Below are 25,690 nucleotides of genomic sequence, written 5' to 3'. Positions count from 1 at the left end.
ATTTTTTAAGAAACTAAGATTTATTGCACACTATTTATTTTCCTATTGCCAGTGCCAAGGAAGTAAGTGCTCCGCAGAGAACTAGACTCGCATTCATATAACACCGGCACTACAGATGTCATTAACATCATTTTAAAAGAATGTGCTTCCATTCTGCTATCTGATTTTGCAGTTGGATTGAAAAGGGCATCGGATTCCGACAATTCACTCCCTCACTAAACGGAATGTTATTGCACACTATCCAACATCAGCAGGGTAAATGAGAAGGCTTTTTCACAATTAAGTGATCGCGTTGTTAAAAATAGTGGAAGGAATTTTTTATTTTTGTGCAGTTCTTATTTCAAAGGAACTGGGTTTTGTTATTTTCCATATGCCTGAATGCTATGGAGAGGAAATCTGTGTTTGTAGAGTCGATATCAGTGACACACTGAGAGCACAGAGAGAACCTTGTGACGACGGTGCCACCATCTCTCTCTCTCTCTCTCTCTCTCTCTTTCTCTCTCTCTCTCTCTCTTTCTCCCCTCTCACACACACACACACACAATTAAACATAAAGTATCCTTGTGCACTCACATTTATGTCACGCACATACAAACGTGCCATTTCTCCATCCCCTCCTTCAACGAGGCTCTAATAACATGTGCATTTCAAGTCTGCGCACACCAATTGCTATTCTCGGGTGAATCTTATGGTATAATGTGCCTTGTAAGTTACTTAAATAAGAACATAGCTAAACAGTGATTCATGGTGAAACACAAACAGCGGTGGTCTGGATAGAGATTTAGCTATTGTGGTTTGCCTGGAAGATAATGGGGGAGTTATGTTGGGAGAACAAAATCACTCATTTATGCTCTTTAGTGGCTGCCATGTTGCTAATTTTGGACCTTGTATGACTAATAGTGATATGTAATCCATGACTAGAATTCAATATATTTCTTCCAGAAACTGATGAAACATCCATTCCAAAATTGAATGCAAACTCTTCTAACTCATTGTGTGCATAATTCCATTCTCGTTTATTGAAAGAAAAGGTGTAAATGAAAAGGTTTCTCCCAGTCATAATCTATAATGTGATTGATAACAGCGCCTGCTTCCTGTCTGAGGCTCGGTATCTGCATTGTTCCATGATACTCCAGTTGGGATCCAGGGATTGAAGTCTGCATAAATCATAAAACAAAGTGCTGAAGGAACACAATAGGTCAGGCAGCATCTGTGGAGGGAAATGGACAGATGATGTTACAGGACATGACCTTTCTTCAGACTGAATTCCTCCAGCAGTTTGGTCTATCATCTGCAGTCTCTTGTGTTTGCATAAATCAAGTGCTCTATGTGCTGCCTCATTCCACCACTGTTTTTCATTACTTTTAAGTAGCCAATGCAGTGGTTTGAGCATCTTTTTTAAATCTGGTAAAAATCTGGATAAATATCAAACAATACTAAAACAAAGATCTGAGGTCTGCATATTTTCTGTTCTCTTCACCTGTATAAAAGGCTTCAAATTTGTCCATGGAGCAAAAAACTGCAGATGATGGTCATCCAAAATAAAACCTCAGGAGATGTTAATCATCAGGTCAGGCAGTACCCAGGAAGAAAGAACCAAAATTAATGTTTCCCCAAGACTCAAAATCATCAATTCTGATGGAGATTCATTGACATGAAAAGTTGACTGTTTCTCTCTCCATGGACAATGCCTGATCCGCTGAGTGTCTCTGGCATTTTCTGGTTCAAATTTCTCTTTATTGGATTGTAAATCTTAGGCATTTAACTTTTCTGAGTTTGATGACTTTCGTTTGAACAAAGGCAAGATTTCTTCATTTCAGTTTGACGTTATGGTCATATGGTTATTTCACGCTATGGTCAAATAGTCACTGACAAAGCCATCCTGGTTACAGGCAATGGTCTATTTCTTGCTGAAACTTGTCTGCTGTTGACTGGAACATTTTCAGTGATGAATTAAATCGGTTCAGTTCAGTTTTATTTGTCATATGTAGGTTAACACAGGGTCAACGGTACAATGAAATGTGTTTGACAAGACAACGGGTCACCTCAGCAATGATATTACAAGGATAAAATTAAGGTAAAAAAAGATAAGATAAAAGTGACATTGGTAGATAAACGACAATAATAAATAAAATAATCAACATATATGATATGTTTATGAGTTCAGAAGCATGATGGCATGATGATAAAAACTGTTCTTAAGTCTAGTGGTGTGTGCAGCCATGCTTCTGTATCGTCTGCCTGACGGTAACAAGGAGAACAGTCTGTGTGCTGGGTGGCTGCGGTCCTTGATGATGCTGTGTGCCTTCCGCAGGCACCGCCTGTGGAAAATGTGCTGAATGGCCGGGAGACAGTTGCCAGTGATGTGCTGTCCCGCCTTCACCACTCTCTGTAGTGATTTGCGGTTTGTGGGCAGAACAGTTCCCGCACCAGACTGTGATGCAGCCCGTCAGCAGACTCTCGATGGTGCATCTGTAGAAGTTTGTGAGGATGCTGGCGTTCATGCCAAACTTCCTCAGTCTTCTCAGGGAAAAGACTGAGGATGGAAATCGATTCAGCAATTTAGAATAAGTGTACAGTGGTAAGAATAATGATGAGCTAAGTGCTTCAAGTCAAGTGTCAAAAGTCAAGAGTGTTTTATTGTCATATGTCCCGAAACGGTACATAATTCTTAATTGTAGTAGCACAACAGATATATAAACACAGCATTCTGTAAACACCATAATAAAGAATGAAAAAAGTCCAGTTTATATGTATAAAAAAAAACAATAATAGTGCAAAGACATGGAGCTTGTCTTCCATTTGCCTATACAAAAGAGCTCATCCATTTAATGGCCATATTATTTTATCCTATTCTGACAATAGGATAATAGCTCCACCCATTGCCTCACCACTACTTACTCACCTCCTTTTCCTCTTCCAGCATTCTGATGAGAGGTCTGCAATCGTTAACCGTTTCTCTTCCTGCAGATATGGTCCAACCTGTTAAGTTTTGCAGCATTTTCTATTTTCATTTCAGTTTTCCAGCACCTGCCTTTTTTTTAGATTTACACAAACAGGTTGGGATGCTATTTAGAAAAATAAAAAGTTTAGAAGAATGAAGGGAAATGTTATTGAAAAATTGAATATTTTAGAGGGGTAAACAGGGTAAATGCCAGAGGGGGACGTTTCCTCTCATGGATAGAGGAAAGGGCAGGAGAGTGGCCTGAGCAATGTCAGATCACGTCTAATCCCATTATAATCAGAGAGTCATGGAGCTGTACAAGTTGGAAACATGCCCTTTGGCCCAACACATCCATACCTACCAAGTTACCAAACCAAGTTAGTTTCACTTGCTTGTGCCTGGCCCATATCCCTCACAACCCCTCCTATCCATGTACCTCTACATGTGCCTCTTAAATGTTGTAATTGTATCAACCTCTTCCACTTCCTCTGGCAGCTCCTTCCATATATATAGCACCCTCTATGTGAAAAACATTCCCCTTGTGTCTCTTTTAAACCTTTCTCCTCTTATCTTAAATCTATGCCCTCAACTTTTAGACCACCCTACCTAGGGGAATGGACTCTAGCTATTCATCTTATCTATGACCCTCTTGATTTTAGGTGTCTTTGTAAGGTCACCCCTCAACCTCCTACACTCCAGGTAAAAAATACTCATATACCGTTCTGATGAGAGGTCTATGACAAAAACAATGTCAAAAATCAAACCATACACAGTACAACTGATATTGCAAAGAGAAAAATACTAGAGTGCAGAATACAGTTAAAGTATTATAGTATTACAGTTACAGAGAGAGTAGGGATAAAATAAAACTGTAATGAGGTAGATTGGGAGATCAGGGCTACACCCTTAGTTTATGGGCTGTGCATGTGCATGCTCAAATAATATATTTTATATATAATTAACTAAATCTTAACTAAATGTAGGTTCCATCCCACATCTCAAGTATGTGCAGGTTTACAGGGTATTTGGCCTCCACAAATTGCCCCAGTATGTGGGGAGTGGGGAAAGTGGGATTACATAGAACAAGTGCTATAGATCATAGATCAATAGATACATCGTGGACGGTGGGCCATTACATAGATCAATGATGGACTTGGTGGACCATAGGCCTGTATCCATGCTATATCAGTAAAGTAAAGTAAACTAAACCAAACCAAACCAAGCTGAAATAAATGATTACATGCATAAATTGACAAGCATAGCAGTGCAGGGATTGTGACTGCAGGAAGATAAGCAAACTGATCACAGCACCATGTGCTTCCAATGGGACTCAGAGCAGGGAAAATGATAAAAACTGAAGACTCCCTATCTGAATTGTAACCAAAAAAATAAATTACTGGCAGATGAAAATAAATGAATTTTATAGCCTTTACTGAGGTGTAGTTGAAGAGTGCTGAAGATTGGTAATTATCCAGGATACTTAACTTTTAGAAATGATAGGCAAAATGGAAATCAGAGGAGCAATGGGCAGTTAAGAGGGATTTCAGGTCCATAGTATGAAATAATTTTATACTGGCACTCGCCAGGTTATCAATTATGTACAACCCGCATATATGGATGAGTGTTTGGGATATCGATGGAATTGATTTGTTACATGTTACGGAGCTACACATCTCTTCTATCCCTGTGAGAACTTGAGAACTGTAGCAATATCTGGTTGAGTTAAATTGCCTAGTTCAACTATACGATGCCCTTAGTTTTTAATTAAATGCATGGCAGGGCAGCTGCATTTCTGACTTGCAAACTATTCAGGTTACAGTATGAAGAGTTCTTGGGAAAGAAATCATGTCATAACCTGGTGAGGTCCGGCAACATGATTGAAAGTCAGTGTTTCAAACTAAAACCATGGTAGATTTACTAGAATGTTGCCTGGGTTTCAGCAACTAAGTTACAGAGAAAGGTTGAACAAGTTAGGTCTTTATTCTTTGGAGCGCAGAAGGTTAAGGGGGGACTTGATAGAGGTCTTTAAAATGATGAGAGGGATAAACAGAGTTGACGTGGATAAGCTTTTTCCATTGAGAGTAGGGAAGATTCAAACAAGAGGACATGATTTGAGAATTAAGGGACAGAAATTTAGGGGTAACATGAGGGGGAACTTCTTTACTCAGAGAGTGGTAGCTGTGTGGAATGAGCTTCCAGTGGAAGTGGTGTAGGCAGGTTCGATTTTATCATTTAAAAATAAATTGGATAGGTATATGGACGGGAAAGGAATGGAGGGTTATGGTCTGAGTGCAGGTAGATGGGACTAGGGGAGAATAAGTGTTCGGCATGGACTAGAAGGGACGAGATGGCCTGTTTCTCCGCTGTAATTGTTATATGTTATATGGTTATAAATCTAAACAGAGTAAACTGTGAAAGTATGAGGCATTAAAATGGCAATGGTATATTGGCAACTTACAGCGGAAGGAATGACTAAAAATAGAAATGTCTAACAGTTAAGGAATTGATACAATAGTTTGTGACATATAGATTAAACCCCTTTAAACTGATTAGGAAATTAAAGGGAGCATTAGATCAATGAAAAATGCTTGTAATGCTAGAAAAAGGAATTCATAATTCAGCAACGGAAGATCAAGAATTCATCAGGAAACAGAAAGTAGATATGAGTAAATCTAGCAAGAAAAACAATTTGGGGTAAATATTAGCATAGGTTGAGGACAGGTTCATGGACAGAAAACAGGAATGGTCAATTATGGATTGGAAGGCAGTGATCAGTCGACTGCATTAGTGACTCGATGCTGGAATTCCACCTTTCATAGTCATATAACGTGGAAACAGGCACTTCAGCACAACTTGCCCACACTGACCAACATGTCCCATCTACACTAGTCCCACCGGCCTATGTTTAGCCCATATACCTCTAAACCTATCCTATCCATGCACCTCGTGACTAGTGGGGTACCGCAAGGCTCGGTGCTGGGACCGCAGCTATTTACAATATACATTAATGATTTAGATGAAGGGATTAAAAGTAACATTAGTAAATTTGCAGATGACACAAAGCTGGGTGGCATTGAACTATGAAGAGGATGCTATGAGGATGCAGGGTGACTTGGACAGGTTGGGTGAGTGGGCAGATGCAAGGCAGATGCAGTTTAATGTGGATAAATGTGAGGTTATCCACTTTGGTGGCAAAAACAGGAAGGCAGATTATTATCTAAATGGAGTCAAGTTGGGACAATGGGATCTGGGTGTCCTTGTTCATCAGTCACTGAAAGTAAGCATGCAGGTACAGTAGGTAGTGAAGAAAGCAAATGGCATGTTGGCCTTCATAACAAGAGGAGTTGAGTATAGGAGCAAAAAGGTCCTTCTGCAGTTTTTACAGGGCCCCAGTGAGGCCACACCTGGAGTATTGTGTGCAGTTCTGGTCTCCCAATTTGAGGAAGGACATTCTTGCTATTAAGGGAGTGCAGCGTAGATTCACCAGGTTAATTCCCGTGATGGCGGGACTGTCATATGTTGATAGAATGGAGTGACTGGGCTTGTATACACTGGAATTTAGAAGGATGAGAGGATATCTTATTGAAACATATAAGATAATTAAGGGTTTGGACACGCTAGAGGCAGGAAACATGTTCCCGATGTTGGGGGAGTCCAGAACCAGGGGGGCACAGTTTAAGAATAAGGGGTAAGCCATTTAGAACGGAGTTGAGGAAAACCTTTTTCACACAGAGTTGTGAGTCTGTGGAATTCTCTGCCTCAGAGGGCAATGGAGGCTGTTTCTCTGGATGCTTTCAAGAGAGAACTAGACAGAGCTCTTAAAGATAGCAGAGTCAAGAGATATGGAGAGAAGGCAGGAATGGGGTACTGATTGCGGATGATCAGTACAGTACAGTACAGTACAGGTGCCTGTACACCTTGAAAATAAGTACTCATGTTTGAGTAAGGGTGGGGGAGACAGCCTACCTGGGGGCAGCGACAGCGGCCGGGCCTCTGGCACAAAGACCGGTCCTGTTGCTCAGAAGGGTAAGGAAAAGAAGAGGAGGGCAATTGTAATAGGGCACTCTATAGTCAGGGGGTCGGATAGGCGATTCTGTGGATGCAGACAGGAGACCTGGATGGTAGTTTGCCTCCCTGGTGCCAGGATCAGGGATGTGTCTGAACGTGTCCAAGAAATCCTGAAATGGGAGGGAGAGGAGCCTGAGGTTGTGGTACATATAGGTACCAACGACATAGGTAAAAAAAGAGAAGAGGTCCTGAAAGAAGAATTTAGGGAGTTAGGTAGAGAGTTAAGGAGAAGGACTGCAAAGGTAACAATCTCAGGATTACTGCCTGTGCCACGCGACAGTGAGAGTAGGAATAGAGCGAGGTGGAGGATAAATGAGTGAATGAGGGACTGGTGCAGTGGGTATGGATTCAAGTTTCTGGATCATTGGGACCTCTTTTGGGGAAGGTGCGACCTGTACAGAAAGGACGGGTTGCACTTGAACTCAAGGGGGACCAATATCCTGGCGGGGAGATTTGCAAAGGCTACTGGGGAGACTTTAAACTAGTATGGTTGGGGGGAGGGACTCAAATTGGGAAAGCTAGCAGTCAGTGTGTGAGGCAGGAGGCAGAGAATGGTAGCACTCTGACCCAAAATGTAGGGGAGATGGAAGAAAAAGACAATAAACAGAGAATAAGAGAGGGTGGGTTCTTAAATGTGTATATTTTAATGCTAGGAGCATTGTAAGAAAGGTGGATGAACGAAGTATGATGTTGTGGCGATCAGTGAAACATGGTTGCAGGAGGGCTGTGATTGGAAACTAAATATTCCAGGATTTCGTTGCTTCAGGTGTGATAGAATTGGAGGGGCAAGAGGTGGAGATGTTGCATTGCTTATCAGGGAAGATATTACAGCAGTGCTTTGGCAGGATTGATTAGAGGGCTCGTCTAGGGAGGCTATTTGGGTGGAACTGAGAAATGGGAAAGGGGTAGCAACACTTATAGACCGTATTATAGACCGCCAAATGGGGAGCGAGAATTGGAAGAGCAAATATGTAAGGAGATTGCAGATATTAGTAGTAAGCACAAGGTAGTGATTGTGGGAGATTTTAATTTTCCACACATAGACTGGGAAACACATTCTGTAAATAGATAGATAGATAGATAGATAGATAGATAGATAGATAGATAGATAGATAGATAGATAGATAGATAGATAGATAGATATAATTTATTGCCACACAACCAGGGTCGGTGGAAATTTGGGTTGTCAGCAGCAGTACAATAATAAAGAACACACAATAAAACTGTAACACAAACATCCACCACAGCATTCATCACTGTGGTGGAAGGCACAAAAATTTGGCCAGTCCTCCTCCATTTCCCCGCCGTGTACAGGACCAGAGTCCAGAGTCAGTCCAGGATCGGCTCTTCCTCACCGGAGACCGTGGCTTTAAGATGGTGTAGGCCGCAGGCCGGCGGTCGAGATTTAAAGTCTCCGCCGCAGCCAGAAGCACCGTAGACTGCAGGGCCAGCGGTCGAAGCTCCCCTCCAGGGGTGATGGTAAGTCCACGCCGGGCCCGCGGTAGAAGTTGGCCGCGGGCCGGCAGTGATGTCTTCTTCTTCCCCCGGGTCCCCCACGAGGGATCTCGGGCTGTAGACGCCGCACCAGCTGGAGCTCTGCAGACCGCGGCTTCAGGCTGCGACTTCAGGCTGCCGGCTGCCCCGGGCCAGCGAAATGGAGAGCTCCCCTCCAGCGAGCCCCAGCGAGGGCTCACCCGCTACACATCGAGAGTCCACGCTGCGCCCGCCGCTGAAGCCCCGGGCGCGTCTCCAGGAAAGGCCGCGCCGATCCTTGATGTTAGGCCACGGGGGAGGTGACCTGGAAAAAGTCGCCTCTCCATGGAGGAGGCGACCGAAGCGGTTTCCCCCTCACCCCCCCCACACCACCCCCCACACAAAACACACGAAGGAACATTAAATACATACTTTAAAACATACTAAAAAATAAAAAAAAGTTGAAAAAACTGACGCGCTGCTGACATGGCTGCACACAGAGGAGCGCCCCCTACAGGCTGGATAGGTTGGAGTTTGTAAAATGTGTGCAGGATAGTTTTTTGCAGCAATACATAGAAGTACCTACTAGAGAAGGGGCGGTGCTGGACCTCCTGTTAGGAAATGAGACGGGTCAGGTGGCAGAGGTATGCGTTGGGGAACAGTTCAGGACCAGTGATCACAATACCATTAGTTTCAATATAATTATGGAGAGGGTCAGAACTGGACCTAGGGTTGAGATTTTTGATTGGAGAAAGTCTAACTGAGGAGATGCGAAAGGATTTAAAAGGAGTAAATTGGGACAGTTTGTTTTATGGGAAAGATGTGGAAGAGAAATGGAATACATTTAAAGGTGAAATTTTAAGAGTACAGAATCTTTATGTCCCTGTTCGGTTGAAAGGAAATAGTAAAAATTGGAAAGAGCCATGGTTTTCAAGGGAAATTGGATACTTGGTTCGGAAAAAGAGAGAGATCTACAATAATTATAGGCAGCATGGAGTAAATGAGGTGCCTGAGGAGTATAAAGAATGTAAAAAGAATCTTAAGAAAGAAATTAGAAAAGCTAAAAGAAGATATGAGGTTGCTTTGGCAAGTAAGGTGAAAGTAAATCCAAAGGGTTTCTACAGCTATATTAATAGCAAAAGGATAACGAGGGATAAAATTGGTCCATTAGAGAGTCAGAGTGGACAGCTATCTGCAGAGCCAAAAGAGATGGGGGAGATATTGAACAATTTCTTTTCTTCGGTATTCACCAAGGAGAAGGATATTGAATTATGTGAGGTAAGGGAAACAAGTAGAGTAGCTATGGAAACTATGAGATTCAAAGAAGAGGAAGTACTGACACTTTTGAGAAATATAAAAGTGGATAAGTCTCCAAGTCCGGACAGGATATTCCCTAGGACATTGAGGGAAGTTAGTGTAGAAATAGCAGGGACTATGACAGAAATATTTCAAATGTCATTAGAAACGGGAATAGTACCGGAGGATTGGCGTACTGCGCATGTTGTTCCATTGTTTAAAAAGGGGTCTAAGAGTAAACCGAGCAATTATAGACCTGTTAGTTTGACGTCAGTGGTGGGCAAATTAATGGAAAGGATATTTAGAGATAATATATATAAGCATCTGGATAAACAGGGTCTGATTAGGAACAGTCAACATGGATTTGTTCCTGGAAGGTCATGTTTGACTAATCTTCTTGAATTTTTTGAAGAGGTTTCTCGGGAAATTGATGAGGGTAAAGCAGTGGATGTTGTATACATGGACTTCAGTAAGGCCTTTGACAAGGTTCCTCATGGAAGGTTGGTTAAGAAGGTTCAATGGTTGGGTATTAATGGTGGAGTAGCAAGATGGATTCAACAGTGGCTGAATGGGAGATGCCAGAGAGTAATGGTGGATGGTTGTTTGTCAGGTTGGAGGCCAGTGACTAGTGGGGTGCCACAGGGATCTGTGTTGGGTCCACTGTTGTTTGTCATGTACATCAATGATCTGGATGATGGTGTGGTAAATTGGATTAGTAAGTATGCAGATGATACTAAGATAGGTGGGGTTGTGGATAATGAAGTAGATTTTCAAAGTCTACAGAGAGATTTATGCCAGTTGGAAGAGTGGGCTGAAAGATGGCAGATTGAGTTTAATGCTGATAAGTGTGAGGTGCTACATCTTGGCAGGACAAATCAAAATAGGACGTACATGGTAAATGGTAGGGAATTGAAGAATGCAGGTGAACAGAGGGATCTGGGAATAACTGTGCACAGTTCCCTGAAAGTAGAATCTCATGTAGATAGGGTGGTAAAGAAAGCTTTTGGTGTGCTGGCCTTTATAAATCAGAGCATTGAGTATAGAAGTTGGGATGTAATGTTAAAATTGTACAAGGCATTGGTGAGGCCAATTCTGGAGTATGGTGTACAATTTTGGTCGCCTATGGATGTCAACAAAATAGAGAGAGTACAGAGGAGATTTACTAGAATGTTGCCTGGGTTTCAGCAACTAAGTTACAGAGAAAGGTTGAACAAGTTAGGGCTTTATTCTTTGGAGCGCAGAAGGTTAAGGGGGGACTTGATAGAGGTCTTTAAAATGATGAGAGGGATAGACAGAGTTGACGTGGATAAGCTTTTCCCACTGAGAGTAGGGAAGATTCAAACAAGGGAACATGACTTGAGAATTAAGGGACTGAAGTTTAGGGGTAACATGAGGGGGAACTTCTTTACTCAGAGAGTGGTGGCTGTGTAGAATGAGCTTCCAGTGAAGGTGGTGGAGGCAGGTTCGTTTTTATCATTTAAAAATAAATTGGATAGTTATATGGACGGGAAAGGAATGGAGGGTTATGGTCTGAGCGCAGGTATATGGGACTAGGGGAGAATACGTGTTCGGCACGGACTAGAAGGGTCGAGATGGCCTGTTTCCGTGCTGTAATTGTTATATGGTTATATGGTTATATGATCAGCCATAATCACATTGAATGGCGGTGCTGGCTCGAAGGGCCGAATTGCCTACTCCTGCACCTATTGTCTATTGTCTACCCATCTAAATGTTTCAGAAATGTTGCAATAGTCCCTGCAAATCTACATAAATCACTTGGTTGAAGGACCATATAAATCAAATCCAATATGCACATGACACAAAGCTGAGTGGCAGTGTGGGCTGTGAGGAGACTGCAGAATATATTTGGGGACACAGAGAGTCTGAGTAATATGGCAGATGGAACATGATGTGGAAAAATATGAGGTCATCTGGTTTGGTATAAAAATAAAAATGGAGTATTTTTAAATGTGTTACAAGATTGAAAAATGTAATTTTCAAAAAGACCTTTGTGATCTTCTAATGAATCACTGACAGATAACATAGGTGCCAATGCAATTAAGAGGGGAAACAGTATGTCAGCAACAAAACATCTTATTGCAATTATATAGGGCCCTGACGAGACCGCATCTGGAATCTTATGTCCAGGTTGGTCTTTGTATCTAAGAAAGGATATTCTTGCAATAGAGGGAGTGCAACAAAAGTTCACCAGATTTAATCCTAGGATTGGGAGTTTGTTCTATCAAGAGAGATTGAATTCAAAGGAATTAGAGATGACCTCATTTTAATTCATACAGGACTTCATGGAGTAGATGCAGGGATGATATTTCCCCTGTCTGACGTGTCTAGAACTAAGGATCACTGTCTGAAAATAAATGATCGGCCATTCAGAAGGGAGTGAGAAGAAATTTGAAAACCCTTCGGGTAGTGAATCATTGAGAGACTTTCAAGGAGAATTCTAGAGGCTCAGTCACTGAATTTATTCAAGACCGAGATTTAATCATAAAGTCATAGACTGATGGAGCTGTACAGCATGGAAACAGGCCCTTCGGTTCAACTCGTCCATGCCAACCAAGTTGCCTTACCAAATAGTCCCACTTGTCTGCACCTGGCCCTTATCCCTCAAAACCTTTCTTATCCTCTCCAAGTGTCTTTCAAATGTTATATCTATACCTGCTTCAACCATTTCGTCTGGCAGTTCGTCCCATATACACAGACCCAACTGCATGAAAAAATGGCACTCAGGTCCCTTTCACATTTCTCCTCTTTCACCCTAAACATATGCCCTCTAGTTTTATACTCCTCTATCCTGAGATAAAGACTGAATATTTACTTTATCTATGCCCTTATGATTTCATAAGTCTCTATAAGGTCACCCAGCCCCCAACTCTCCTTATAACTTCCTTATAATTTAAACCCTCGGGTAAAATCCTCGTAAATATTTTTTGCACCTTCCCAATTTAATTACATGCTTCCTATATCAGGGTGACCAGAAGTATAAACAGTACTACAAATGTGGCCTTACCAACATCCTGTCCCGCTGTAACATGGCATACCAATTCTTGTAATTAATACAGTGACCAATGAAGGGAAGCATACAAAACACCTTCTTCACCATCCTGTTCACCTGAGTCACCACTTTCATTGAACTATGCACCTACACTCCTAGGTATCTGTTCTACAACACTCCCCGGGGCCCTAGCATTTACCTTGCCCTAGTTTGCCCTCCCAAACTGTAACATCTAACATTTATCTGAATTAACCTCCATCTGCCATTCCTTGGCCTTGTTGGTCAAAATTGCATTATAATATTCTTCACTGAAATGTATTTTTCACTTCCGCCACCAATTTTAGTGTACAAACGGACTAATCGTGCCCCTTGCATTCACATCCAAATTGCCCTCATCAATGCTCTTGGTCACCCTTCAAAAAACTCAATCAAATTTGTGAGACAGGATTTCCCTTGCACAAAATCATGCTGACTATCCCTAATCAGTCCATGTCTTTCTCCATGCTAAAAACTGTTTGAAATATTCATTTCACTCCACAGCCATCTCTAGAGGCACCATACTTAGATGATCTTTAAGGGGGCCTATTCTTGCCCTACTCTCTTACCCTTAATATACTTTAGCTTTAGTTTAGTTCAGTTTAGTTGTTTATTGTCACGTGTATGAGGTCCAGTGAAACGCTTTTGTTGGTAGAATCTCTTTGGATTTTCCATTACCTAATCTGCCAAAGCTACCGCTTATCCCCTTTATGTCCTCCTGATTTCCCTCAAGGGATTGCTCAAGGGGTTCACAATCCCAGCTTGCTATAACTGATGTATGCCTCCTTCTTTTTCTTGACCAGAGCCACAATATCTCTTGTCATTCAGTTGCCTACTCCTGCCAGCTTTGCCTTTCACTCTTTGGAAAATGCTGGCTTTGAATTCATGTTATGCAATGTCTAAAACCCTTTCACTTGGCAGGCAGCCCTCTACCTGCAAAGTTCCTGTCTAATACCATAAAAATTGGCCTTGCCCCAATTTAGGACTTCAACTTTTGGACTAGTCTTGTACTTTTCCATAACTATTTAAAATCTAATATAGTTATGGTTGCTGGTCTTTATTTCCCAAGAGGAGGTTATGTTTTCATTGATTTCCCCCCCCAACAACAGAACACCATGATCCACCACTTGCTTTAATTGTTTTTGCATAAATGTCTTGTTCTTTTGCAGTCTTCTTTCTTTTAGAAAATTCCTCTGTAATCTATGTATAATTTATGTCTAATTTGTATTTATGAATCGGGTACGTACATGTTCCTATGATGCTGCTGCAAGAAAGATTTTTCATTGTACCATATTGCTTCACCACACCATACTTGTGCAGCTGACAATGAATTTGACTTGACTTGACAATGGAAACCAAGGGACATGCAATTAGTGCAAGAAAATGACAATGAGTGAAAGGTCAGTCATGATGTTGCTGAATGAATAAACAGGCATAAGAATCCAAATGGCCTCCTCCTGCTTCCATATCCTTTGTTGTGCAGTGAGAGAGAGTTCCAAATTTCTACTCACCTTATGAAAAAGATCTTCATGACATCAGCCCTGAGTGATCATTCTGACACCTTGTCATGCCGCATGGAGAAAGGTAATATTGAAAGGGAATAGAACTATAAAGGGAACATATGTTGTTCTCTGCAGCAAAGGCAGAGAGTCCCAGAGAGTCTATAGTCCCAGCGCCTATGTTGCCTGCCTTGTGCTAGGGTAAAGGACATGTCCTCTAGCTGTTGTGGTCCACATAGGCACTAACAACGTAGGTAGGAGTAGGAAGGAGGCTCTGCTGAGAGATTATAAGGAGCTCGGGACAAAAGTGAAAAGCAATCGTATCCAGAAGATGTGCAAAAAATATGGAGATAGATTATTCTCCATAATTTCCGTCGGCTTCAAAGAGATTGGATGATCAGCCATGATCATATTGAATGGCGGTGCAGGCTCGAAGGGCCGAATGGCCTACTCCTGCACCTATTTTCTATGTTTCTATTCCTCCACCATTATGTCTCCTGGACCATTCTTTTCCCACCAACCACACGCCTTCTGATGCTACTTTCCTTTGCAACCACAGGTGATGCAACATTTGTATTTTCACCTCTTTCCTTCCATTATCCAGGGACAAAAACAATCTATTATCAAACAGAATTAATTCACTTGCACATCCTACAATCTAGTGTGCGGCATTGAGTTTTCACAATGTCATCTTCTCTGCACTGGAGAAACCAAACTTAGGGGGATCACTTTTCAGGGCACCTGAGTTCAAGCCATAGAGTGTTCCTGAGCTTCCTGTTGCCAGCCACTTTATCATTGGAGGTAGTCCAGAGAAGATCCACTAGGCTAATGCCTGGAATGAGAAAGTTGTCCTTCCAAGAGAGGCCAGACCAGCGATCATCCCTTAAACTTGTTCTATCCTACACACTTCGAACAATTTAAAGAAACCAATTCACTTAAAAACCTGTACGTCTTCGGAGTGTGTGAGGAATCCAGAGCACCCGGAGGCAACCTACGCAGTGAAAGCCCTGTCCCACAGTACGAGTTCATTCAAAGAGTTCTCCTGAGTTTGCCCTGATTCGAACTCGGAAATTTACGGTAATGGCCGCTTGCAGGTACTCGGGGCTCTCGTGGACATTTTTCAACATGTTGAAAAATCTTCACGAGTCTTCCCGAGCTTACTGCGTTTCCCGAGTACCTGCCGTTAGCGTTACGAGCCGCTAAGAGACGTCCCCGAGCTCCGACGTACCCGCTACGTTCATTCGACGTGCTTACCACGAGTTTGATTTCTTTTTAAACTCGGGAGAGCACTTGAATGAACTCGTACAGTGGGACAGGGCCATTACAGGGAGAACATACATAGTCAGGATTGAATCTGCGTCTATAGCGCTGTAAGGCAGCAACTCTACTGCTGTGCCACTGTGCCACCCATGATGTGTTCATTCATGAGAGAGTCACAAAGCAGGGGACATACAGTGGCTGCAAAATAAAGGGCCACTTTATTTAAACTGAGGTGCATTGAAATTTCATCTCTCAGAGGGAGTTCTCTGCTCCTGATGGTGGTTCAAACCTGATTATAGATATATTTACAGTGGAGTTAGATAAATACTTGAAAAAACAAGGAATGTAGGGTTGTGGGGAACGGGTACTGGAGGAGTTGAGGTCAGTATGGATCTGTCATGATAAAATTGTATGGCAGGCCAGGCTTGAGGGGCCTGATGAACCACTCCTGCTCTTGGTGTTCTTGTACTCTACCACCAATGACTGAACTGAGCCTGCTCACGATTAACGGATACTTACGAACACCTGATGATCGATTCCCAGTACCGCTCAGATTTCAGTGGCAACGCTGAAGTCAGAAAAGTCCAGCTAGTCACTTTTTGGCACATTTGACATTCCACTCCAACACTAGACTCACCATGAAGCACTGACCAGAATTGCATGTTAACAAGTGGATTAAATTATAATTAATTATAAATTAAATTATTTATTGGTGTTTTAACCTGCAGTTAATTAGTTTTCATTGTTTTAGATACTTTTATGTATAATGATGCTGCCTTTTGAATATCTTTAAATGTTTCTGATGATTCTCAGTGGCTGTTTAAAGAAAAGCCTTTGATAGTTGAGGTCAGGCCGTTGCTCGGAGATGACTCTGCCTCGTGGGACACCTCTCAAGTCAGTTCATCCAGATCTTCACACCTGAGAAAATAGAGCTATGACTCCCAACAGTGTGCAGAATAATCCAACCCACTAACCACAGGCTGGACTGATTTGAAATCCTTGCTGTTTATTAAATACCAGAATCGATTAGGAATGAAGTGATAGTCTTTGCAGAATGAGCCTGAATTGCATGTTAACAAGTGAAGCAACTGACATGACTAGAATCACTTCCGTTATGCAGTGGAACTCATAGACAAGAGAACTAAAGGATATGGAGCACCACGGCTGAGGTAAAAACCAAACCTGCCGAGGTGGATTTTGCAGAATGGTCAAAAGAGTCTTTTTCTAGGAGTTTGTATTTATTAGTCCATGAACCCATGGCTAACAAAGTATGTTACAATGAAGCAATATCACAAAATAACAACAGATGCAAATTTCCAACTGGTAAAGTTGTAACTGAAAATATTATCAAATAAAGAGCAATAATTTGGAAATTAAAAACAGACAACATGTACAAATGCTCATAAACAAATTGAGTAATATAGTACCTTGTATCCCTAGTTATCAATGCTTATCTGCTTGTAAAGTGACGGGATGTGAATGTGTCCATCACCAGCTGTTTGGGGGGTGAGTGAGAATGATTCCTGAGAAATTGAGAGAAGGCTTCAAGATGTAGTCTAACCAAACAGACAGGCTGAAGTTTATTCATGGTATAGATCACTTTACATAGTGAGCACAGTGGGATTTAATTATACAGGTTGAACCTTTAAAAAAACAGCACTTTTGGGACCTGAATGGTGATCCAACGAGATATCAGCCCTTTCATCTTTCGATGATCAGGAGAATTGTTCTTTCTAAGTATGGTGGATAGATGTGGGAAATGGAAACTGAAGGGTTTCAACAACCATCCATAACTCAAAATGTCCCCAAGTCAGAAATGCTGTTGGCTGAATCGCTATCGACAGAGGATGCAAAATTGCACTGGTAGATTAATTAGTTACAGATTAGTGCAGATCTTAGTTAATTTTAGTTTGTAGTTAGGTCTTAATTAGAATTATTAGTACAGACCTATATTATAGATTTAAAATATGCTGGTTCACGGGAATTGCCTGACCATAGAATGTTGGACCAGAGAGTTTCAACCTGTATTAAATAGATGGGGGGAATGATTGCAAGAAGCCGCTCACGAGTGAATGCAGTGGGTGAGCCTATGAGAAAGCCATGGAAATCCATCACTTTTACTGTCCTCATGTCATCACCAAACGTGAACAGCACCAATAACTATCCGCATTTATTATCTGCAAGCATCTTTAAGGCTCCATATATAATGCAGAATGATATGGACTTTTTGCTGTAAATATATTGATTGGAGTGAATGCGGAACATACGCAATCCAATTACCAGGAACATAGAGTAACATCAAATAGCATTCAAGCACACACTTTTCACTAGAAACATTAGTTTCTCAACACAAGCCCATTTTTGTTGAGGGAATGTGTGATGAAAAAGGAAATATTTGACTCAATCTTAAGGCTAAGGAGAATGATTCCAGTGTCATTAGTTTACAACTATCAATTAGTAAAAGGATGGGAGAATATATTATTCACTTCCTACCCTCATTAAAGTTTCAACAAACTAACACATCTCCAAAACAGAGGGAATATGTGTCACTAAACATAGTTTTATGTTTTGGGACAGTGAATCTTTTGTTATCTATGTTATCTTTTCAGAAGAGTCACAGAAAAGCAATTCTCATTTCTGGCATTGCAATGTATATTTTGTGTCCCCTCCAAGCTTCTCACGAGAAGCCCTTTATTCCAGAGGGGGTGAGAATTGAATGCACACGCTGCTGATTTCAGCATGAACTTTTGAATTCTCCTGTTAACTGTCTCCTAGTTTCCAGGACATTTACAGTTGGTTCCAAATATCCTCCCTCTTTCTTGCAGATGACCACCCACCCACCCATGGAACGTCCTTTTTGCTTTCCGTTTATGAGATGGCTTTGCCTTGCTGTGTCCAATCTTCATCCTTCTACCTTCAAGGTCCTCTTCCACTATGGTACGAAGAGTTGAAGCTTGCCATCCAAAGTTGCGGTGGTTAGCTGGAGCATGAAAAACAAAAGGCAGATGGCAAGTTATTTTACATCCTTTAACAGCTGAAAAAACCGAGGAGACATCCATACTGGTATGCTCCAATCTCTCTCATCCCAAAGGCTGGCTGGTGGGGTTAATCCGAGTTGTCACCTTTGTAGATGAGAGGGCATTAGAGAAAGAATAGGTTACAAGGAAATCAATGTGAACATGGATAGCTCTGAGAACCAGCGTAGACTTAATGGGCTGAATGGTTTCTTATATGTTATAAAACACGTAAAACAAACACAGGCGAGCACAGTCCTTTCAGCCCACAGTATCTGTGCCAATCATTATTCCAAGTTAAACTATTCCGATCTGCCTGCACATATTCTATATCCCTTTACTCCCTGACTAAATAACTCTTAACTGTTCTAAATGCTTCCACCACTTCCCCTGGCTACACTTTCCAGGCACCTACCTTTTCACACATTCTGCCTTCAAACTTGTCTTGTAAATCTTCTTTAAACTTTCTCCCTCTCTTCTTAAAGCTATGCCCTCTTTGCCTTCTATAGTACCCTATATACTTGTGTTGCCACTTTCAGAGCCATGAACTTACACCACAAGATCTCTCTGTACACCAATGCTTCAAAGGGCCCTAACATTCACTGAACATTTTGCCTTCACACTTGACCTCTCAAAGCACAACACCTCATACATGGCCAGAATAAACTCCATCTGCCATCACATTGCTCATTTCACTGGGTCTATATCACACTGTATCTTTAGACAACCTTCCTCACTATTTAGAGCTCTGCAATTTTTGTGTCATCTCAAAATGTATGAATCAGCCGACTGGCATTTTCATCCAAATTATTTAGATATTTATTATGAACAACTGAGGTCCCAGCACTGATCCCTGCGGAGCACCACTGGTCATAGACGTACAGTTGGTATAACATCCTTCCACCACTACCTTCTGTCTTCTATGGCCAGGCTAATTTTGAATCCAATTTATCAAATCACTGCGGATCCCATTTACATTAATCTCCGGATCAATCTTCCATCACGAGGGACATTGATGAATTTTGTACTGAAGCCCATGAATACAAAATCCAGTGTCCACCCTCATCAATCATCTTTGTCACCTTCTCCAAAAACTCGCTCAAGTTTGTCAGATATGACCTCGATCCATAGAAAGTTATGCTGAATATTCCTAATAATTCCTTAATTCCCCAAATGTAAAAATGTACTGTCCCTAAGAATGCTTCAGTACTTTCACCATCCCTGATGCAAGGCTGTGTGTGTGTGTGTGTGTGTGTGTGTGTGTGTGTGTGTGTGTGTGTGTGTGTGTGTGTGTGTGTGTGTGTGTGTGTGTGTGTGTGTGTGTGTGTGTGTGTGTGTGTGTGTGTGAGTGCGTGCGTGCGTGCGTGTGCTCTGTCAGTGAGGTTGTAGTGCGTCTAAAACAAAGGGACATATTGACTATTCTGCAATCCTCTGGGACCTAGCCTGTGGCAAAAGATACAAAGATCTCGGTCAAGGCCCCGGCAATTTTCTCTCTTGCTTCTCTCAATAACCTGGAATAGATCCCACAGGACCCGGGGACATCAATCTAAATGTTTCTCAAGAGACCCAATATCTCCTCAATCTTGATATCAACATGCCTTAAATATTAGCACACCCTGATCTCATTATCCTACATATCCTTCTCCTTGTTGAATACTGATGCAAAGTACTTGTTTAGTACCTTACTTATTTCCTCTGCCACTGGGCATAAATTTATTTCTTTGTCTTTTAGTGGTCCTACCCTCTCGCTCTTGTTTTTAATGTATGTATAAAATGCCATGCGCTTTTCTTCAATCCTACTCACAGCAGGTAATCCGTGGCTCCATTGCAGCCCTCCTTAATCCCTTGTTTAAGTTATTTCCTGCTTTCTTTACATTTCTTAAGGGCCCTGACTGATTTCAACTTCCTAAAACTCATGTTTTTTTTCCTTTTTGACTACATTTGAAATATCTCTCATCATTGAAAGTTCCCCAAACTTGCCATCTTTTGTCTTTATTCCTCAAGGAATATTGTTGGCCCTGAATCCCCACCAACTGAATTGAATTGAATTGAATTGAATTCGTTTATTGTCATTCAGACCTTACGGTCTGAACGAAATTTCGTGCCTGCAGTCATACATACAATCATACAATAATAAACAAGACTAAACACAAATTAACATCCACCACAGTGTATCCTCCAAGCACCTCCTCACTGCGGTGGAGGCAAAAATCTTAGGGCTGCAGTCTCTTCCCTCCTCTTCTCCCTCTGCGCTGAGGCGATTCCCCACCGGGCGATGGCACAAACAGTCCCGCGGCTCACCGAACCTTTAAAGAACTTCCACACATCAGATGTGGACTTAATCAATAAGAGATGCTCCCTTAAATTTCCCCAGCTCTTGTCTAACACTGATGTAATTATCCTTTCTCAAATTTAGAACTTTCTCTTAAGTCCAGTTCGATGCGAAATCTGGCCTTGGCATCCCACCAAAACAGGAAATAAAATTAGGAATGTGTTTGGGTGAATGTTTGTTAAGGCAGACCTGTTCCAGGATACTGTAGCCACTTAAAAACTTTTTACTCAATGTGGAACATAGAAATAAATACCTACATTGAAAGAGAGTCTTTTTTGAAGAAACTACTTTTCTGAAAGTGAAGTTTTAGCCTTTTTATTCTGATTTCTGTTTCTCGGATTGTCTTTTTCAAGATGTCAGTGCCACTGGAAAGTCAGGTAGTTATTGCCCCTGGAAGACGTAAGGTTGTGGTGGTGAGCAGCCTTCTTGGACTGTTGCAGGCACGATCTGCAGCACTAATATACAGATGAATGGGCTGCAACGCCACTTGAGAGAATAATGAAGTGCCAACTGCATTAACTCAACTGACTGTTAAAACACTTATGACAAGAATCAGAGCCACCACACTGATAGGAAATTGCTTCAACTGAAATCACTGATAATATCCCTGGCATCAAGATCACATTCATACAGGCTTCAGAAGGGGGTTACTGGGATTGGCAAATGGGTATTGGGGTCAATTGAACATGCAGATAATGCAAGATAATAAGATTTGGAAGGGAAGATAACCATTTTTGATTTTGTGGAATTTTACTGTGTATAGTTTTTATTTTTATAATGGTGGTAGCATTTCAATAGGAATTCACTGGTTTTGATGTGCACAGAATATGAGACACTGCATGAAATGTCAGCTATCTAGTATTGGTATTGGTTTATTATTGTCAAGTGTACTAAGATAGTGAAAAACTTTGTTCGCATGCTATCCAGTCAAATCATGTTCTACATTCTTTCCCTTCTCATATTTCATTCTTGTCTCATCATTAAACACATTAAAGGAGGTTCTAATTTTACAAATTAATGTTTTGTGTTCTTCACAATTCTGAATGATTGCTGCCCTTTGCTGGAAGTGTTACCTCGTGGACAAAAGAAAAAAAACAATGATGACATTCAGACATGAAAGAACTTACAGAATAGTTTGAGCAAGGGTAACATAACTTCACCAGCTAACACATATTTCTCTTCAATCCACATTATTGCAAATAGCTTAATTGCCATTCATCCTGACAGTGTGGAGGCCAAAATCAGAGAGCACATACAGTATGATGCATTTGCTAGTTTTACAATTGGAAAATAAGGACTAAGATGAGTAAAGGAGAAATATTGTTCACATAACATGTTGCTTTGATCTAGATTGTACTAGCTGGGAGGATACCACAAACATATTCATCAGTGACTTTCGAAAGTGAATTGGCTAAGTAATGGAGATAGAATTAGAACGGTCTCGACCTGAAATGTCACCCATTCCTTCTCTCCAGAGATGCTGCCTGTCCCGCTGAGTTATTCCAGCATTTTGTGTCTTTAGAATAATTCATAGCTGTGGGAAGATTGCAATTAGTTGAATCAGCGTTTCGAAGAGCTAGCACAGGCATGGTGGACTAAATGTTCTCATCCTCTGCTGTAAATTTCTTTAATTTCCAATGTAGATGGCTGCTTCATCTGCTTGTAAGAGATGACATGGCTAAAGCGTAAGAGACCTAAAAGCTCCAGATAAATGAAATGCATGCAGTTCAATCCTTGCAGAATCACGAAAACCAAACTGTTGAGCAACAGACAGAAGCACTCACTGGCAACAGCCATGTCTCAAGGGAATTTAAGGGTTAACACTGCACTGAGCCACAAGAACCAAATTTAAAGCATGTTTGTTTCTTGGCTCAAATAGTAAGATGTATTCATTAACAGCTGAGCTAGCAAAATAATTGTACAAAATTGGCCAGAGATAACATGGAATTAAGAATGACCTTCACATCCTCCCTCATCTGATCAAACCAAAGAAAGGTTACTAATGGAGAATTCCTACTTGAGGAATCCTCTGAACATTTTTGTTGTTCCTCGCACAGGGGCGAGTGCCAAATTGTCCTGAACTGAACTGCTCATTGTTTCAAAAAGACCAAACTCTGGTCTGCTAAACCAATCTGGATCCCTCCACATTGTGTGTGATGTCACCGTCTATTCGGCTAACATATTCAAAGAGAAAAACATTTTTACGTCTCGGAAATATTACTTTATTCATAAAACATGCCGCACAGAATATTCATCCCTCATAGTTTTCAGTGTGAGCCAGATTATTCCATTTTCATCAGATCTATATAATGCCAGTTTCCCTTTGCATACATTCCTTGAAGGGTTTTTACACTGTATAAAGCTAGTAGGAGGTTTGCCCTAACAGTTTTTGTACTGGGTGCACCAAGATCCAGCATGTACCTCAGCACATAGGTCTGCGTCTTGAGGTGTACCAGGCTGCAGCATTTTGTTACTGATAGCCCCCTGGACTGGAAAAGCAATGGTTTTCAAACAGGGCATAGAGTATATTTCATCAGGTTGATAGTCCTTCAGCAGCAAATGGCATTTGTCTCAGAGTGAGTCGCACTGCTGTTGCTGATGTCCCAGCTAATTGTCCCAGGCAACATCCTGGTAAACCTCCTCTGTATCTCTCCCGTGCAATTACATCCTCCCTGTCGCGTGGTGATGAGAACTGCATGCAGTACCCTAGCTGGGTCTAACCAATGGTTTAAAAAGTCATACCATATTCTATCTGCTCTTATACTCTGAGCCACTGCTAATGAAGGCACACATCCCATATGGAAGGGGATTGCAGAAAGGTGCAAGACTAAGTGTTGTTCAAGTAGAGGATTTTAACTTTCCCAATATAGACTGGGATTCCCAAGGGGTTAGATGGGGTAGAACTTGTCAAGTGTGTTCTGGAAAGTTTCTTCAGGCAATAGGTAGAGGGCCCTACAAGGATCAGGCAAAGTTTGACCTACTGTTAGGGAACTGGGCAGAACAAATGACTGAAGGTAAAGGATAGAAGATTGGTTGACTGGCAGAAGGCAAAGAGTGGGAATAAAGTAAGCTTTTTCTGGTTGGCTGCCAGTGACTAGTGGCGTTCCAGAGGTGTCAGTGTTGGGTCCGCTGCTTGTAATGTTGTATGTTAATGATCTGGATGAGGGAATTGATGGCTTTGTGACCAAGTTTGCGGACGTTGCGAAGATAGGTGGAGGTGCAGGGGGTGTTGCGGAAGCAGGGAAGCTGCGGAATTTGGGGGCCGGGAGAGTGGGCAAAGAAGTGGCAAATGGAATACAGCACAGCAAAGTGTACGGTCATGCATTTTGGTAGAAGGAACAGAGGCATAAACTACTTTCTAAATGGAGAGAGAATTCAGAAATCAGAGGTGCAAATGACTTGTGACTGCTGGTGCAGGACACCCAAAAGGGTAATTTGCAGGTTGAGTCAGCAGTAAGGAAGGCAAATGCAATGGCAGCATTCAGTTCGAGGGGACTAGAATATAAAAGCAAGGATGTAATGCTGAGGTTTTATCAGGTGCTGGTGAGGCCACATTTGGAATATTATGAGCAGTTTTGGGCCACATATCTGAGGAAGAATATGCTGGGTTTGGAAAGGGTCCAGAGGAGGTTCACGGGAATAATCCCAGGGAAGATTGGCTTAATGTATGAGGAGCTTTTGAAGGCTCTGGGCCGGTACTCGCTGAAGTTTAGAAGGATGAGGGGAGACCTGATTGAAACATAACTGATAATGAAAGGCCTAGATAGAATGGATGTGGAAAGTGTGTTTCTAGTAATGGGAGAAACCTGGGAACTGTAGGCCAGTATGAAAGTTGCTGGAGAAGATTCTGAGGGATCCATACACATGCATTTGAAAGACAGGGGCTGATTAGGGGTAGTCAGCATGATTTTGTGGCTGGAAGATCATGTTTCGCAAATTTGACTGAGGTTTTTGAAGAAGCAATTAAGAAGGTTGATGAAGGCAGGGCCATAGATGTAATCTTAGATGTAAGTTTAGATCCGTTTCTACCCAGATCACAAACATTTTTGGCTCAAAGCGGAAACCCGCCTGCTAATTGACTTGACTTGGGATGTAAATTATGTTGTGTGTTCAATTTCCCTTGACAGACATTATCCTGCGGAATTTGTCAGTAACTCACCCTGAAACTCTGGATTCTCCACTAAAATTATCCATCAAAATTTTGTTCATCTAAAATTGCTTACTATTACTCAAGGTAAAGCATGATCTAAACAGAGTCAGCTTCACTCCTAACGCACACCTGAAATCCATTCATGCCTTACTTGGATTGTTAGAGAGACCGACAGCAATTGCCTCAGTTATTTCCCGTACTACCCACATGGAATGCTGTTTAAACTCTCTGGTTAATGGTCAATAAAGCCTCTCTATTATCTGTCCATTTTAATGATAATAAATCCTCTCCAAAGTTGATACTGAGTTGGATGATCAGCCATGATCATATTGAATGGCGGTGCAGGCTCGAAGGGCCGAATGGCCTATTCCTGCACCTAATTTCTATGTTTCTATGTTGATGCACTTACAGTGAGTGTGTGGTAAGAATACCTTACAGATATGGCCTCTTTAAGGAGTGGTAAAGTGCTCAAGGGCAAAAGTCTTCCATAAGAATTCCATTCACTCTAATTGTACTGGTCATGACTCAGGCCAAAATTAGAAGTGAAAGCAAAGAAGTCGGTCATGATACAGGAGCATATGATCATGCTTTATGTTGTTATGACATTC

At 41.6% G+C, this 25,690-nt stretch overlaps 1 protein-coding gene across 1 annotated transcript in view; it reads right to left on the bottom strand.

Annotated features, from left to right (window-relative positions):
* Nucleotides 1-16,805: 16,805 nt before the first annotated feature.
* Nucleotides 16,806-25,690, bottom strand: part of wdr27 (WD repeat domain 27) — a 439,332-nt gene continuing 430,447 nt past the window's right edge. The window contains exon 25 of the mRNA XM_033026389.1: nucleotides 16,806-18,566. Coding sequence (XP_032882280.1) covers nucleotides 18,519-18,566 — 48 coding nt within the window. The 3' untranslated portion in view covers nucleotides 16,806-18,518. The remainder of the gene's footprint in view (nucleotides 18,567-25,690) is intronic.

Source organism: Amblyraja radiata, chromosome 8 (genome assembly GCF_010909765.2).
Source record: "Amblyraja radiata isolate CabotCenter1 chromosome 8, sAmbRad1.1.pri, whole genome shotgun sequence".
Taxonomy (NCBI): Eukaryota; Metazoa; Chordata; class Chondrichthyes; order Rajiformes; family Rajidae; genus Amblyraja; species Amblyraja radiata.
This window is presented reverse-complemented; position numbering and strand designations above follow the sequence as displayed.